This window comes from Eucyclogobius newberryi, unplaced genomic scaffold (genome assembly GCF_026437365.1).
Source record: "Eucyclogobius newberryi isolate DKJ021-1_F unplaced genomic scaffold, fEucNew1.0.hap1 SCAF_14, whole genome shotgun sequence".
NCBI classification, from domain to species: Eukaryota; Metazoa; Chordata; class Actinopteri; order Gobiiformes; family Gobiidae; genus Eucyclogobius; species Eucyclogobius newberryi.
The window spans coordinates 36,978,309-36,994,181 of record NW_027315768.1 but is presented as its reverse complement, the minus strand read 5'-3'; the positions used below and the strand labels follow the sequence as shown (position 1 = coordinate 36,994,181).

General features: G+C 53.5%; 1 protein-coding gene across 1 annotated transcript in view; it reads left to right on the top strand.

Annotated features, from left to right (window-relative positions):
• Positions 1 to 15,873, top strand: part of LOC140360050 (protein mono-ADP-ribosyltransferase PARP14-like) — a 47,756-nt gene that overhangs the window by 4,792 nt on the left and 27,091 nt on the right. Inside the window, exon 2 of the mRNA XM_072445364.1 lies at positions 13,001 to 13,086. Within this exon, the coding sequence (XP_072301465.1) occupies positions 13,001 to 13,086 (86 nt within the window). The remainder of the gene's footprint in view (positions 1 to 13,000; positions 13,087 to 15,873) is intronic.

Below are 15,873 nucleotides of genomic sequence, written 5' to 3'. Positions count from 1 at the left end.
CTCTGTGTCTCCTCTGTGTCTCCTCTCTCCCTCCTCTCTCCCTCCTCTGTGCCTCCTCTGTGTCTCCTCTCTGCCTCCTCTGTGTCTCCTCTCTCCCTCCTCTCTGCCTCCTCTGTCTCCTCTGTGCCTCCTTTGTGTCTCCTCTCTCCCTCCTTTCTCCCTCCTCTGTGTCTCCTCTCTTCCTCCTCTCTCCCTCCTCTGTGCCTCCTCTCTGTCTCCTCTCTCCCTCCTCTCTCCCTCCTCTCTGCCTCCTCTGTGTCTCCTCTGTGCCTCCTCTCTCCCTCCTCTCTCCCTCCTCTGTGTCTCCTCTCCCTCCTCTGTGGCTCCTCTCTCCCTCCTCTGTGCCTCCTCTGTGTCTCCTCTGTGCCTCCTCTCTCCCTCCTCTGTGCCTCCTCTGTGTCTCCTCTGTCCCTCCTCTCTACTTCCTCTGTCTCTCCTCTCTCCCTCCTCTGTCCCTCCTCTCTCTCCTCTGTCCCTCCTCTGTGCCTCCTCTCTCCCTCCACTGTGCCTCCTCTGTGTCTCCTCTGTGTCTCCTCTCTGCCTCCTCTGTGCCTCATCTCTCCCCCCTCTGTGCTTCCTCTCTCCCTCCTGTGCCTCCTCTCTCCCTCCTGTACCTCCTCTCTCCTTCTTCTCTCCCTCCTGTGCCTCCTCTCTCCCTCCTGTGCCTCCTCTCTACTTCATGTGTGCCTCCTTTGTCCCTCCTCTCTCCCTCCTCTGTGCCTCCTCTCTCCCTCCTCTCTCCCTCCTGTGCCTCCTCTCTCCCTCCTGTGCCTCCTCTCTACCTCCTCTCTCCCTCCTCTGTGCCTCCTCTCTCCCTCTTCTCTCCCTCCTTTGTCTCTCCTCTCTCCCTCCTCTGTGCCTCCTCTGTCCCTCCTCTCTCCCTCCTCTGTGCCTCCTCTCTCCCTCCACTGTGCCTCCTCTGTGCCTCCTCTCTCCCTCCTCTCTGCCTCCTCTGTGCCTCCTCTCTCCCCCCACTGCGCTTCCTCTCTCCCTCCTGTGCCTCCTCTCTCCCTTCTGTACCTCCTCTCTCCCTCTTCTCTCCCTCCTGTGCCTCCTCTCTCCCTCCTGTGCCTCCTCTCTACTTCATGTGTGCCTCCTTTGTCCCTCCTCTCTCCCTCCTCTGTGCCTCCTCTCTCCCTCCTGTGCCTCCTCTCTCCCTCCTGTGCCTCCTCTCTACCTCCTCTCTCCCTCCTTTGTCTCTCCTCTCTCCCTCCTCTGTGCCTCCTCTGTCCCTCCTCTCTCTCCTCTGTCCCTCCTCTGCGCCTCCTCTCTCCCTCCTCTTTGCCTCCTCTGTCCCTCCTCTCTCTCCTCGGTCCCTCCTCTGTGCCTCCTCTCTCCCTCCACTGTGCCTCCTCTGTGCCTCCTCTCTCCCTCCTCTGTTCCTCCTCTCTCCCTCCTCTGTGCCTCCTCTCTGCCTCCTCTCCCTCCTCTGTGCTTCCTGTGCCTCCTCTCTCCCTCCTGTACCTCCTATCTCCCTCCTGTGCCTCCTCTCTACTTCATCTGTGCCTCCTCTGTGCCTCCTCTCTCCCTCCTCTCTCACTCCTGTGCCTCCTCTCTTCCTCCTGTGCCTCCTCTCTCCCTCCTGTACCTCCTCTCTCCCTCCTGTGCCTCCTCTCTACTTCATCTGTGCCTCCTCTGTGCCTCCTCTCTCCCTCCTCTCTCACTCCTGTGCCTCCTCTCTCACTCCTGTGCCTCCTCTCTCCCTCCTGTGCCTCCTCTCTACCTCCTCTGTGCCTCCTCTCTCCCTCCTCTGTGTGCCTCCTCTCTCCCTCATCTGTGCCTCCTCTGTCCCTCCTCTGTGCCTCCTCTCTCCCTCCTCTGTGCCTCCTCTCTCCCTCCTCTCTCCCTCCTGTGCCTCCTCTCTCCCTCCTCTGTGTGCCTCCTCTCTCCCTCCTCTGTGCCTCCTCTGTCCCTCCTCTCTCTCCTCTGTCCCTCCTCTGTGCCTCCTCTCTCCCTCCTCTGTGCCTCCTCTGTGCCTCCTCTCTCCCTCCTCTGTTCCTCCTCTCCCTCCTCTGTGCCTCCTCTCTGCCTCCTCTCTCCCTCCTCTGTGCTTCCTCTCTCCCTCCTGTGCCTCCTCTCTCCCTCCTGTACCTCCTCTCTCCCTCCTGTGCCTCCTCTCTACTTCATCTGTGCCTCCTCTGTTCCTCCTCTCTCCCTCCTCTGTACCTCCTCTCTGCCTCCTCTCTCCCTCCTCTCTCACTCCTGTGCCTCCTCTCTCCCTCCTGTGCCTCCTCTCTACCTCCTCTCTCCCTCCTCTGTGCCTCCTCTCTCCCTCCTCTGCCTCCTCTCTCCCTCCTCTGTGGGCCTCCTCTCTCCCTCCTCTGTGCCTCCTTTCTCCCTCCTGTGCCTCCTCTCTACCTCCTCTCTCCCTCCTCTCTCTCCTCTGTCCCTCCTCTGTGCCTCCTCTCTCCCTCCACTGTGCCTCCTCTGTGCCTCCTCTGTCCCTCCTCTGTGCCTCCTCTGTGTCTCCTCTCTCCCTCCTCTGTGCCTCCTCTGTGTCTCCTCTGTGCCTCCTCTCTCCCTCCTCTGTGCCTCCTCTGTGTCTCCTCTGTGCCTCCTCTCTCCCTCCTCTGTGCCTCCTCTCTTTCTCCTCTGTGCCTCCTCTGTGCTTCCTCTCTTCCTCCTCTGTGTCTCCTCTGTCCCTCCTCTCTACTTCCTCTGTCTCTCCTCTCTCCCTCCTCTGTGCCTCCTCTGTCCCTCCTCTGTGCCTCCTCTCTCCCTCCACTGTGCCTCCTCTGTGCCTCCTCTCTCCCTCCTCTCTGCCTCCTCTGTGCCTCCTCTCTCCCCCCTCTGTGCTTCCTCTCTCTCTCCTGTGCCTCCTCTCTCCCTCCTGTACCTCCTCTCTCCCTCTTCTCTCCCTCCTGTGCCTCCTCTCTACTTCATGTGTGCCTCCTTTGTGCCTCCTCTCTCCCTCCTCTGTGCCTCCTCTCTCCCTCCTCTCTCCCTCCTGTCCCTCCTCTCTACCTCCTCTCTCCCTCCTCTGTGCCTCCTCTCTCCCTCCTCTGTGTCCCTCCTCTCTCCCTCCTTTGTCTCTCCTCTCTCCCTCCTCTGTGCCTCCTCTGTCCCTCCTCTCTCTCCTCTGTGCCTCCTCTGTGCCTCCTCTCTCCCTCCACTGTGCCTCCTCTGTGCCTCCTCTCTCCCTCCTCTGTTCCTCCTCTCTCCCTCCTCTGTGCTTCCTCTCTCCCTCCTGTGCCTCCTCTCTCCCTCCTGTACCTCCTCTCTCCCTCCTGTGCCTCCTCTCTACTTCATCTGTGCCTCCTCTGTTCCTCCTCTCTCCCTCCTCTGTACCTCCTCTCTCCCTCCTCTGTGCCTCCTCTCTCCCTCCTCTCTCACTCCTGTGCCTCCTCTCTCCCTCCTGTGCCTCCTCTCTACCTCCTCTCTCCCTCCTCTGTGCCTCCTCTCTCCCTCCTCTGCCTCCTCTCTCCCTCCTCTGTGGGCCTCCTCTCTCCCTCCTCTGTGCCTCCTCTCTCCCTCCTCTGTGTCTCCTCTCTCCCTCCTCTGTGCCTCCTCTCTCCCTCCTTTGCCTCCTCTCTACCTCCTCTCTCCCTCCTCTCTCTCCTCTGTCCCTCCTCTGTGCCTCCTCTCTCCCTCCACTGTGCCTCCTCTGTGCCTCCTCTCTCCCTCCTCTGTGCCTCCTCTGTCCCTCCTCTGTGCCTCCTCTCTCCCTCCTCTGTGCCACCTCTCTCCCTCCTCTCTCCCTCCTGTGCCTCCTCTCTCCCTCCTTCATGTCTCCTCTCTCCCTCCTCTCTCCCTCCTCCCTCCCTCCTCTGTGCCTCCTCTGTGTCTCCTCTCTCCCTCCTCTCTCCCTCCTCTGTGTCTCCTCTCTCCCTCCTCTCTCCCTCCTCTGTGCCTCCTCTGTGCCTCCTCTGTGTCTCCTCTGTGTCTCCTCTCTCCCTCCTCTCTCCCTCCTCTGTGCCTCCTCTGTGTCTCCTCTGTGCCTCCTCTCTCCCTCCACTGTGCCTCCTCTGTGCCTCCTCTGTGCCTCCTCTTTGCCTCCTCTCTCCCTCCTCTGTGCCTCCTCTCTCCCTCCTCTCTGCCTCCTCTCTGCCTCCTCTCTCCCTCCTCTGTGCTTCCTCTCTCCCTCCTGTGCCTCCTCTCTCCCTCCTGTACCTCCTCTCTCCCTCCTGTGCCTCCTCTCTACTTCATCTGTGCCTCCTCTCTCCCTCCTCTGTACCTCCTCTCTCCCTCCTCTGTGTCTCCTCTGTCCCTCCTCTCTACTTCCTCTGTCTCTCCTCTCTCCCTCCTCTGTGCCTCCTCTGTCCCTCCTCTCTCTCCTCTGTCCCTCCTCTGTGCCTCCTCTCTCCCTCCACTGTACCTCCTCTTTGCCTCCTCTCTCCCTCCTCTCTGCCTCCTCTTTGCCTCCTCTCTCCCCCCTCTGTGCTTCCTCTGTCCCTCCTGTGCCTCCTCTCTCCCTACTGTACCTCCTCTCTCCCTCTTCTCTCCCTCCTGTACCTCCTCTCTCCCTCCTGTGCCTCCTCTCTACTTCATGTGTGCCTCCTTTGTCCCTCCTCTGTGCCTCCTCTCACCCTCCTCTCTCCCTCCTGTGCCTCCTCTCTCCCTCCTGTGCCTCCTCTCTACCTCCTCTCTCCCTCCTCTGTGCCTCCTCTCTCCCTCCTCTCTCCCTCCTTTGTCTCTCCTCTCTCCCTCCTTTGTCTCTCCTCTCTCCCTCCTCTGTGCCTCCTCTGTCCCTCCTCTCTCTCCTCTGTCCCTCCTCTGTGCCTCCTCTCTCCCTCCACTGTGCCTCCTCTGTGTCTCCTCTCTCCCTCCTTTCTCCCTCCTCTGTGTCTCCTCTCTTCCTCCTCTCTCCCTCCTCTCTCCCTCCTCTGTGTCTCCTCTCTCCCTCCTCTCTCCCTCCTCTCTGCCTCCTCTGTGTCTCCTCTCTCCCTCCTCTCTCCCTCCTCTCTGCCTCCTCTGTGTCTCCTCTGTGCCTCCTCTGTGTCTCCTCTCTCCCTCCTTTCTCCCTCCTCTGTGTCTCCTCTCTCCCTCCTCTCTGCCTCCTCTGTGTCTCCTCTCTCCCTCCTCTCTCCCTCCTCTCTGCCTCCTCTGTGTCTCCTCTGTGCCTCCTCTCTCCCTCCTCTCTCCCTCCTCTGTGTCTCCTCTCTCCCTCCTCTGTGGCTCCTCTCTCCCTCCTCTGTGCCTCCTCTGTGTCTCCTCTGTGCCTCCTCTCTCCCTCCTCTGTGCCTCCTCTGTGTCTCCTCTCTCCCTCCTCTCTCCCTCCTCTGTGCCTCCTCTCTCCCTCCTGTGCCTCCTCTCTCCCTCCTGTGCCTCCTCTCTCCCTCCTGTCCCTCCTCTGTGCCTCCTCTCTCCCTCCTCTGTGCCTCCTCTGTGTCTCCTCTGTGCCTCCTCTGTGCCTCCTCTCTCCCTCCTCTGTGCCTCCTCTGTGTCTCCTCTGTGCCTCCTCTGTGCTTCCTCTCTCCCTCCTCTGTGTCTCCTCTGTCCCTCCTCTCTACTTCCTCTGTCTCTCCTCTCTCCCTCCTCTGTGCCTCCTCTGTCCCTCCTCTCTCTCCTCTGTCCCTCCTCTGTGCCTCCTCTCTCCCTCCACTGTGCCTCCTCTGTGCCTCCTCTCTCCCTCCTCTCTGCCTCCTCTGTGCCTCCTCTCTCCCCCCTCTGTGCTTCCTCTCTCCCTCCTGTGCCTCTTCTCTCCCTCCTGTGCCTCCTCTCTACTTCATGTGTGCCTCCTTTGTCCCTCCTCTCTCCCTCCTCTGTGCCTCCTCTCTCCCTCCTCTCTCCCTCCTGTGCCTCCTCTCTCCCTCCTGTGCCTCCTCTCTACCTCCTCTCTCCCTCCTCTGTGCCTCCTCTCTCCCTCCTCTCTCCCTCCTTTGTCTCTCATCTCTCCCTCCTCTGTGCCTCCTCTGTCCCTCCTCTCTCTCCTCTGTCCCTCCTCTGCGCCTCCTCTCTCCCTCCTCTGTCCCTCCTCTCTCTCCTCTGTCCCTCCTCTGTGCCTCCTCTCTCCCTCCACTGTGCCTCCTCTGTGCCTCCTCTGTGCCTCCTCTCTCCCTCCTCTGTTCCTCCTCTCTCCCTCCTCTGTGCCTCCTCTCTGCCTCCTCTCCCTCCTCTGTGCTTCCTCTCTTCCTCCTGTGCCTCCTCTCTCCCTCCTGTACCTCCTCTCTCCCTCTTGTGCCTCCCCTCTACTTCATCTGTGCCTCCTCTGTGCCTCCTCTCTCCCTCCTCTGTACCTCCTCTCTCCCTCCTCTGTGCCTCCTCTCTCCCTCCTCTCTCACTCCTGTGCCTCCTCTCTCACTCCTGTGCCTCCTCTCTCCCTCCTGTGCCTCCTTTCTACCTCCTCTCTCCCTCCTCTGTGCCTCCTCTCTCCCTCCTCTGTGTGCCTCCTCTCTCCCTCATCTGTGCCTCCTCTGTCCCTCCTCTGTGCCTCCTCTCTCCCTCCTCTGTGCCTCCTCTCTCCCTCCTCTCTCCCTCCTGTGCCTCCTCTCTACCTCGTCTCTCCCTCCTCTGTGCCGCCTCTCTCCCTCCTCTGTGCCTCCTCTCTCCCTCCTCTGTGTGCCTCCTCTCTCCCTCCTCTGTGCCTCCTCTCTCCCTCCTCTGTGCCTCCTCTGTGTCTCCTCTCTCCCTCCTCTCTCCCTCCTCTGTGTCTCCTCTCTCCCTCCTCTCTCCCTCCTCTGTGCCTCCTCTGTGTCTCCTCTCTCCCTCCTCTGTGTCTCCTCTCTCCCTCCTCTCTCCCTCCTCTGTGCCTCCTCTGTGTATCCTCTGTGCCTCCTCTCTCCCTCCTCTGTGCCTCCTCTGTGTCTCCTCTCTCCCTCCTCTCTCCCTCCTCTGTGTCTCCTCTGTGCCTCCTCTCTCCCTCCTCTGTGCCTCCTCTGTGTCTCCTCTGTGCCTCCTCTCTCCCTCCTCTGTGCCTCCTGTCTCCTCTGTGCCTCCTCTCTCCCTCCTCTGTGCCTCCTCTCTTTCTCCTCTGTGCCTCCTCTGTGCTTCCTCTCTCCCTCCTCTGTGCCTCCTCTGTCCCTCCTCTCTCTCCTCTGTCCCTCCTCTGTGCCTCCTCTCTCCCTCCACTGTGCCTCCTCTGTGCCTCCTCTCTCCCTCCTCTCTGCCTCCTCTGTGCCTCCTCTCTCCCCCTCTGTGCTTCCTCTCTCCCTCCTGTGCCTCCTCTCTCCCTCCTGTACCTCCTCTCTCCCTCTTCTCTCCCTCCTGTGCCTCCTCTCTACTTCATGTGTGCCTCCTTTGTGCCTCCTCTCTCCCTCCTCTGTGCCTCCTCTCTCCCTCCTCTCTCCCTCCTGTGCCTCCTCTCTCCCTCCTGTGCCTCCTCTCTACCTCCTCTCTCCCTCCTCTGTGCCTCCTCTCTCCCTCCTCTGTGTCCCTCCTCTCTCCCTCCTTTGTCTCTCCTCTCTCCCTCCTCTGTGCCTCCTCTGTCCCTCCTCTCTCTCCTCTGTCCCTCCTCTGTGCCTCCTCTCTCCCTCCTCTGTGCCTCCTCTGTCCCTCCTCTCTCTCCTCTGTCCCTCCTCTGTGCCTCCTCTCTCCCTCCACTGTGCCTCCTCTGTGCCTCCTCTCTCCCTCCTCTGTTCCTCCTCTCTCCCTCCTCTGTGCCTCCTCTCTGCCTCCTCTCTCCCTCCTCTGTGCTTCCTCTCTCCCTCCTGTGCCTCCTCTCTCCCTCCTGTACCTCCTCTCTCCCTCCTGTGCCTCCTCTCTACCTCCTCTCTCCCTCCTCTGTGCCTCCTCCCTCCCTCCTCTGTGTGCCTCCTCCCTCCCTCCTCTGTGTGCCTCCTCTCTCCCTCCTGTGCCTCCTCTCTCCCTCCTCTGTGCCTCCTCTCTCCCTCCTCTGTGCCTCCTCTCTCCCTCCTCTGTGCCTCCTCTCTCCCTCCTCTGTGTGTGTGCCTCCTCTCTCCCTCCTGTGCCTCCTCTCTACCTCCTCTCTCCCTCCTCTGTGCCTCCTCTCTCCCTCCTCTGTGCCTCCTCTCTCCCTCCTCTGTGCCTCCTCTCTCCCTCCTCTGTGTGCCTCCTCTCTCCCTCCTCTGTGTGCCTCCTCTCTCCCTCCTCTGTGTTCCTCCTCTCTCCCTCCTCTGTGTGCCTCCTCTCTCCCTCCTCTGTGTGCCTCCTCTCTCCCTCCTCTGTGTTCCTCCTCTCTCCCTTCTCTGTGCCTCCTCTCTCCCTCCTCTGTGTTCCTCCTCTCTCCCTTCTCTGTGCCTCCTCTCTCCCTGTGACTGGATTGTAAGAAGATTCCACAGATTGAATTCCTGTTTCTTATTTTGAAACCGTAAAACTTATTCAGTCTCTTTCATCTGCTGCAGTGAAACATGCTCAGAGTGTTCTACAGAGTGTTCTACAGAGTGTTCTACAGAGTGTTCGGCCGAGTGTTCGGCCGAGTGTTCGGTCAGCTCTGGTTTAGGGACATTTCATTGTTCTACAGTGTACTACAGTGATCTACAGTGTGATCTACAGTGTACTACAGTGTTCTACAGTGTGATCTACAGTGTGTTCTATAGTGTTCTACAGTGTACTACATTGTTCTACAGTGTACTACGTTGTTCTACAGTGTACTATAGTGTTCTACAGTGTTCTACTGTGTGTTCTACAGTGTACTACAGTGTTCTACGGAGTGTTCTACAGTGTGTTCTACAGTGTGATCTACATTGTTCTACAGTGTACTACATTGTTCTACAGTGTACTGCAGTGTTCTACGGAGTGTTCTACAGTGTGTTCTACAGTGTACTACATTGTTCTACAGTGTTCTACAGTGTACTACATTGTTCTACAGTGTACTGCAGTGTTCTACGGAGTGTTCTACAGTGTGTTCTACAGTGTACTACATTGTTCTACAGTGTACTACAGTGTTCTACAGTGTACTACAGCGTTCTACAGTGTTCTACAGTGTGATCTACATTGTTCTACAGTGTACTACAGTGTGCTACAGTGTACTACAGTGTGATCTACAGTGTTCTGCAGTGTGCTACAGTGTACTACAGTGTGATCTACAGTGTTCTGCAGTGTTCTACAGTGTACTACAGTGTGTTCTACAGTGGTCTACAGTGTTCAACAGTCTACTACAGTGTTCTACTGAGTGTTCTACAGTGTTCTACAGTGATCCACAGTGCACTACAGTGTGATCTACATTGTTCTACAGTGTACTACAGTGTACTACAGTGTTCTACAGTGTGATCTACATTGTTCTACAGTGTACTACAGTGTACTACAGTGTACTACAGTGCTCTACAGTGTTCTACAGTGTACTACAGTGTTCTACATTGTTCTACAGTGTACTACAGTGTACTACAGTGTTCTACAGTGTGATCTACATTGTTCTACAGTGTACTACAGTGTACTACAGTGTTCTGCAGCGTTCTACAGTGTACTACATTGTTCTACAGTGTACTACAGTGTACTACAGTGTGTTCTACAGTGTTCTACAGTGTTCAACAGTCTACTACAGTGTTCTACTGGGTGTTCTACAGTGTTCTACAGTGATCCACAGTGTACTACTGTGTTCTACAGTGTACTACAGTGTGATCTACATTGTTCTACAGTGTACTACATTGTTCTACAGTGTCCTACAGTGTACTACAGTGTACTGCAGTGTCCTACAGTGTACTACAGTGTACTGTAGTGTACTACAGTGTTCTACAGTGCTCTACAGTGTTCTACAGTGTACTACATTGTATTACAGTGTACTAAAGTGTACTACAGTGTTCTACTGAGTGTTCTACAGTGTTCTACAGTGTTCTACAGTGTTCTACAGTGTTCTACAGTGTACTATATTGTTCTACAGTGTACTACAGTGTACTACAGTGTGTTCTACAGTGTTCTACAGTGTTCAACAGTGTACTACAGTGTTGTACTACAGTGTTCTACTGAGTGTTCTACTGTGTTCTACAGTGTGATCTACATTGTTCTACAGTGTACTATATTGTTCTACAGTGTACTACAGTGTGATCTACAGTACAGTGTTCTACAGTGTTATACAGTGTACTACAGTGTGATATACCTTGTTCTACAGTGTACGACATTGTACTACAGTGTACTACAGTGTTCTACAGTGTGTTCTACAGTGTTCTACATTGTTCTACAGTGTACCACAGTGTTCTACAGTGTGTTCTACAGTGTGATCTACATTGTGATCTACAGTGTGATCTACAGTGTTCTACAGTGTACTACAGTGTTCTACAGTGTGATCTACAGTGTGATCTACAGTGTGATCTACAGTGTGATCTACAGTGTTCTACAGTGTTCTACTGAGTGTTCTACAGTGTTCTACAGTGATCCACAGTGTACTACAGTGTTTTACTGTGTTCTACAGTGTACTACAGTGTGATATACATTGTTCTACAGTGTACTACATTGTTCTACAGTATACTACAGTGCTCTACAGTGTTCTACTGTGTACTACAGTGTACTACAGTGTTCCACAGTGTTCTACAGTGTGATCTACAGTACAGTGTTCTACAGTGTTCTACAGTGTACTACAGTGTGATCTACCTTGTTCTACAGTGTACTACATTGTACTACAGTGTACAACAGTGTTCTACTGAGTGTTCTACAGTGTTCTACAGTGTACTATATTCATCTACAGTGCACTACAGTGCACTACAGTGTACTACAGTGTTCTACAGTGTTCTACAGTGTACTACATTGTTCTACAGTGTTCTACAGTGTACTACATTGTGATCTACAGTGTACTACAGTGTACTACAGTGTTCTACTCAGTGTTATACAGTGTACTATATTCTACAGTGTACTACAGTGTACTACAGTGTGTTCTACAGTGTTATACAGTGTACTACATTGTTCTACAGTGTACTACAGTGTTATACAGTGTACTACATTGTTCTACAGAGTACTACAGTGTTATACAGTGTACTACAGTGTTCTACTCAGTGTTATACAGTGTACTATATTCTACAGTGTACTACAGTGTACTACAGTGTGTTCTACAGTGTTATACAGTGTACTACATTGTTCTACAGTGTACTACAGTGTTATACAGTGTTCTACAGTGTACCTCAGTGTTCCACAATGTGATCTACAGTATGATCTACAGTATGATCTACAGTACAGTGTTCTACAGTGTTCTACACTGTACTACAGTGTGATCAACATTGTTATACAGTGTACTACAGAGTTCTACAGTGTTCTACAGTGTGATCTACAGTGTACTACATTGTTCCACAGTGTACTAAAGTGTACTACTGAGTGTTCTACTGAGTGTTCTACTGAGTGTTCTACAGTGTTCTACAGTGAACTACAGTGTATTACAGTGTACTACAGTGTTCTACTGTGTACTACAGTGTTCTACAGTGTACTACAGTGTTCTACATTGTTCTACAGTGTACTACAGTGTTCTACAGTGTACTACAGTGATCCACAGTGTTCCACAATGTTCTACAGTGTGATCTACTGTGTACTACATTGTTCTACAGTGTGTTCTACAGTGTGTTCTACAGTCTACTACAGTCGGTGTAATCCCTCATTCGTCCAGGCGTGTTCCATAGTAGAAAAAGCTTCAGTTGTAGTCATCTGGACTCAGTTTGAAGAAATAGACGTTTCGACTCTCATCCAAGAGTCATTGTCAATAACAGAATTTAGGTCGAGAACTCCGATATTAATACTGTTCTGTGGTAAGACCCGCCCATTGGGAGGAGCCTTCCTGAAGTAGAAAGAGTTGTTTGTTTCAACAGAAACTCCCCCTTGTATCTACCGAGCCTATTCAGAATCTTAATGAGCTATTAGAAACCTCTTTGTCTTTGTGAGACCCTGGCTCAACCACCCTGAGTACCTGATTAGCATCTGAATGTCCTCTACCTTTCCAGGGGTTCAGTAACCCATTATAAATAACAGGAAGATTAAACCTTAGCCCTCCATTTCTGTTTAAAGAAGGTCTTTCTTTTTTAACAAAGAAAGAGAGTTAAGGAAGCTATTTTTGTTAAAAAAGAAAGACCTTCTTTAAACAGAAATGGAGGGCTAAGGTTTAATCTTCCTGTTATTTATAATGGGTTACTGAACCCCTGGAAAGGTAGAGGACATTCAGATGCTAATCAGGTACTCAGGGTGGTTGAGCCAGGGTCTCACAAAGACAAAGAGGATTCTAACAGCCCATTAAGATTCTGAATAGGCTCGGTAGATACAAGGGGGAGTTTCTGTTGAAACAAACAACTCTTTCTACTTCAGGAAGGCTCCTCCCAATGGGCGGGTCTTACCACAGAACAGTATTAATATCGGAGTTCTCGACCTAAATTCTGTTATTGACAATGACTCTTGGATGAGAGTCGAAACGTCTATTTTTTCAAACTGAGTCCAGATGACTACAACTGAAGCTTTTTCTACTAAAGTCTACTACAGTGTTCTACAGTGTTCTACAGGGTACTACAGTGTTCTACAGTGTTCTACAGGGTACTACAGTGTTCTACAGTGTTCTACAGGGTACTACAGTGTACTACAGTGTTCTACAGTGTTTCACAGTGTTCTACAATGTGATCTACAGTGTACTACATTGTTCTACATTGTTCTACAGTTTTCTACAGTGTTCTACTGAGTGTTCTACTTAGTGTTCTACTTAGTGTTCTACAGTGAACTACAGTGCTCTACAGTGCACTACAGTGTACTGCAGTGTTCTACAGTGTGTGTACTACAGTGTGATCTACATTGTTCTACAGTGTACTACAGTCTTCTACAGTGTGATCTACAGTGTTCTACAGTGTTCTACAGTGTGTTCTACAGTGTGTTCTACAGTGTACTACAGTGTTCTACAGTGTACTACAGTGTACTACAGTGTTCTACAGTTTATTACAGTGTACTACAGTGTTCAACTGAGTGTTCTACAGTGTACTACATTGTTCAACTGAGTGTTCCACAGTGTGTTCTACAATGTTCTATTCAGTATTCTACAGTGTTCTACAGTGTTCTACAGTGTTCTATTCAGTATTCTACAGTGTTCTACAGTGTTCTATTGAGTATTCTACAGTGTTCTACTGTGCTCTACTGTGTGAGCGGATCATCAGCTTGTTTTGTTCTGTCGTCGTCAGAACAAAACACATTTAAAATATATTTGTTTCCACAGATCAGAAGAACGTTCTGGAGAAGGAATCTCACCAGCTCAATCTAGAACACGGAAAACTGACACTCACTGTGCGCCTCATGACACAGGTAAGAGCACCTGAACACGCCCGAGAGCGCCTGAACACGCCCGAGAACGCCTGAACACGCCCGAGAGCGCCTGAACACGCCCGAGAACGCCTGAACACGCCCGAGAGCGCCTGAACACGCCCGAGAGCACATGAACACGCCCGAGAACGCTTGAACACGCCCAAGAACACCTGAACACGCCTGAGAGCACCTGAACACACCTGAGAGCACCTGAACACAGTACTCAAGTACACAGTACTCAACGCTGGAGGCCCACTAGGATCACCCTTAGCACCAACTCTATTCTTACTGTTCATGAAGAAGTCAAACAGGGAAATCCAGTTTATGACTCATCACACAAACATCCTGAGTATCCGTGACGATCCAAAGCTCGACAAACGGGTTGTTCAGGTTTGTCCAGGTGCTCTCAGGTGCTCTCGGGCGTGTTCAGGTGTGTCCAGACCTTTGAGCTGTAGATCTGCTCGGAGTACGCGTCCTCCTCCTGGTCATCTCCGGTCATCACTGTCCAAAGGCTGGACTCTCACACCGGACGCACTTTGACCTCACACTGTTGCCACAGCGACACAGGAAATCAACGTCATGATCTGTACATTTTTCACTTTTGTCATTGACTTTGCAGTTCATGAGGTTTAAATAAAGATTCATGTGGAATATTCTTCTGTGTTTAGTTCAGAACGATTTGTGTCAAATGGAACTATTACAAAGAACCAGTTTATTTCAATATAGTTTTTATGTAGTATTAGTATTTTTCACTATTTAACACACCCAAGAGCACCTGAACACACCTGAGAGCACCTGAACACACCTGAGAGCACCTGAACGCACCTGAACTCACCTGAACGCACCTGAACACACCTGAGAGCACCTGAACACACCTGAACGCACCTGAACGCACCTGGACACACCTGAGAGCACCTGAACGCACCTGAACACACCTGAGAGCACCTGAACACACCTGAGAGCACCTGAACGCACCTGAGAGCACCTGAACGCACCTGAGAGCACCTGAACGCACCTGAGAGCACCTGAACACACCTGAGAACACCTGAACGCACCTGAGAGCACCTGATCGCACCTGAGAGCACCTGAACACACCTGAGAGCACCTGAACACACCTGAGAGCACCTGAACACACCTGAGAGCACCTGAACACACCTGAGAGCACCTGAACGCACCTGAGAGCACCTGAACGCACCTGAGAGCACCTGAACGCACCTGAGAACACCTGAACGCACCTGAGAGCACCTGATCGCACCTGAGAGCACCTGAACACACCTGAGAGCACCTGAACACACCTGAGAGCACCTGAACACACCTGAGAGCACCTGAACACACCTGAGAGCACCTGAACACACCTGAGAGCACCTGAACGCACCTGAACGCACCTGAACACACCTGAACACACCCGAGAGCACTTGAACACCCCCGAGAGCACCTGAACACACACCTGAATGCACCTGAACACACCTGAGAGCACTTGAACACCCCCGAGAGCACCTGAACACACCCGAGAGCACACACCCGAGAGCAACTGAACACACCCGAGAGCACCTGAACACACCCGAGAGCACCTGAACACACCTGAGAACACCTGAACGCACCTGAGAGCACCTGATCGCACCTGAGAGCACCTGAACACACCTGAGAGCACCTGAACACACCTGAGAGCACCTGAACGCACCTGAACACACCTGAACACACCCGAGAGCACTTGAACACCCCCGAGAGCACCTGAACACACACCTGAATGCACCTGAACACACCTGAGAGCACTTGAACACCCCCGGGAGCACCTGAACACACCCGAGAGCACACACCCGAGAGCAACTGAACACACCCGAGAGCACCTGAACACACCCGAGAGCACCTGAACACACCCGAGAGCACCTGAACACACCTGAGAGCACCTGAACACACCTGAACACACCTGAGAGCACCTGAACACACCCGAGAGCACCTGAACACGCCCGAGAGCACCTGGACACGCCCGAGAGCACCTGAACACACCCGAGAGCACCTGAACACACCTGAGAGCACCTGAACACACCTGAGAGCACCTGAACGCACCTGAGAGCACCTGAACGCACCTGAGAGCACCTGAACGCACCTGAGAGCACCTGAACGCACCTGAGAGCACCTGATCGCACCTGAGAGCACCTGAACGCACCTGAGAGCACCTGAACACACCTGAGAGCACCTGAACACACCTGAGAGCACCTGAACACACCTGAGAGCACCTGAACGCACCTGAACACACCTGAACACACCCGAGAGCACTTGAACACCCCCGAGAGCACCTGAACACACACCTGAATGCACCTGAACACACCTGAGAGCACTTGAACACCCCCGAGAGCACCTGAACACACCCGAGAGCACACACCCGAGAGCAACTGAACACACCCGAGAGCACCTGAACACACCCGAGAGCACCTGAACACACCCGAGAACACCTGAACGCACCTGAGAGCACCTGATCGCACCTGAGAGCACCTGAACACACCTGAGAGCACCTGAACACACCTGAGAGCACCTGAACACACCTGAGAGCACCTGAACGCACCTGAACACACCTGAACACACCCGAGAGCACTTGAACACCCCCGAGAGCACCTGAACACACACCTGAATGCACCTGAACACACCTGAGAGCACTTGAACACCCCCGAGAGCACCTGAACACACCCGAGAGCACACACCCGAGAGCAACTGAACACACCCGAGAGCACCTGAACACACCCGAGAGCACCTGAACACACCCGAGAGCACCTGAACACACCTGAACAC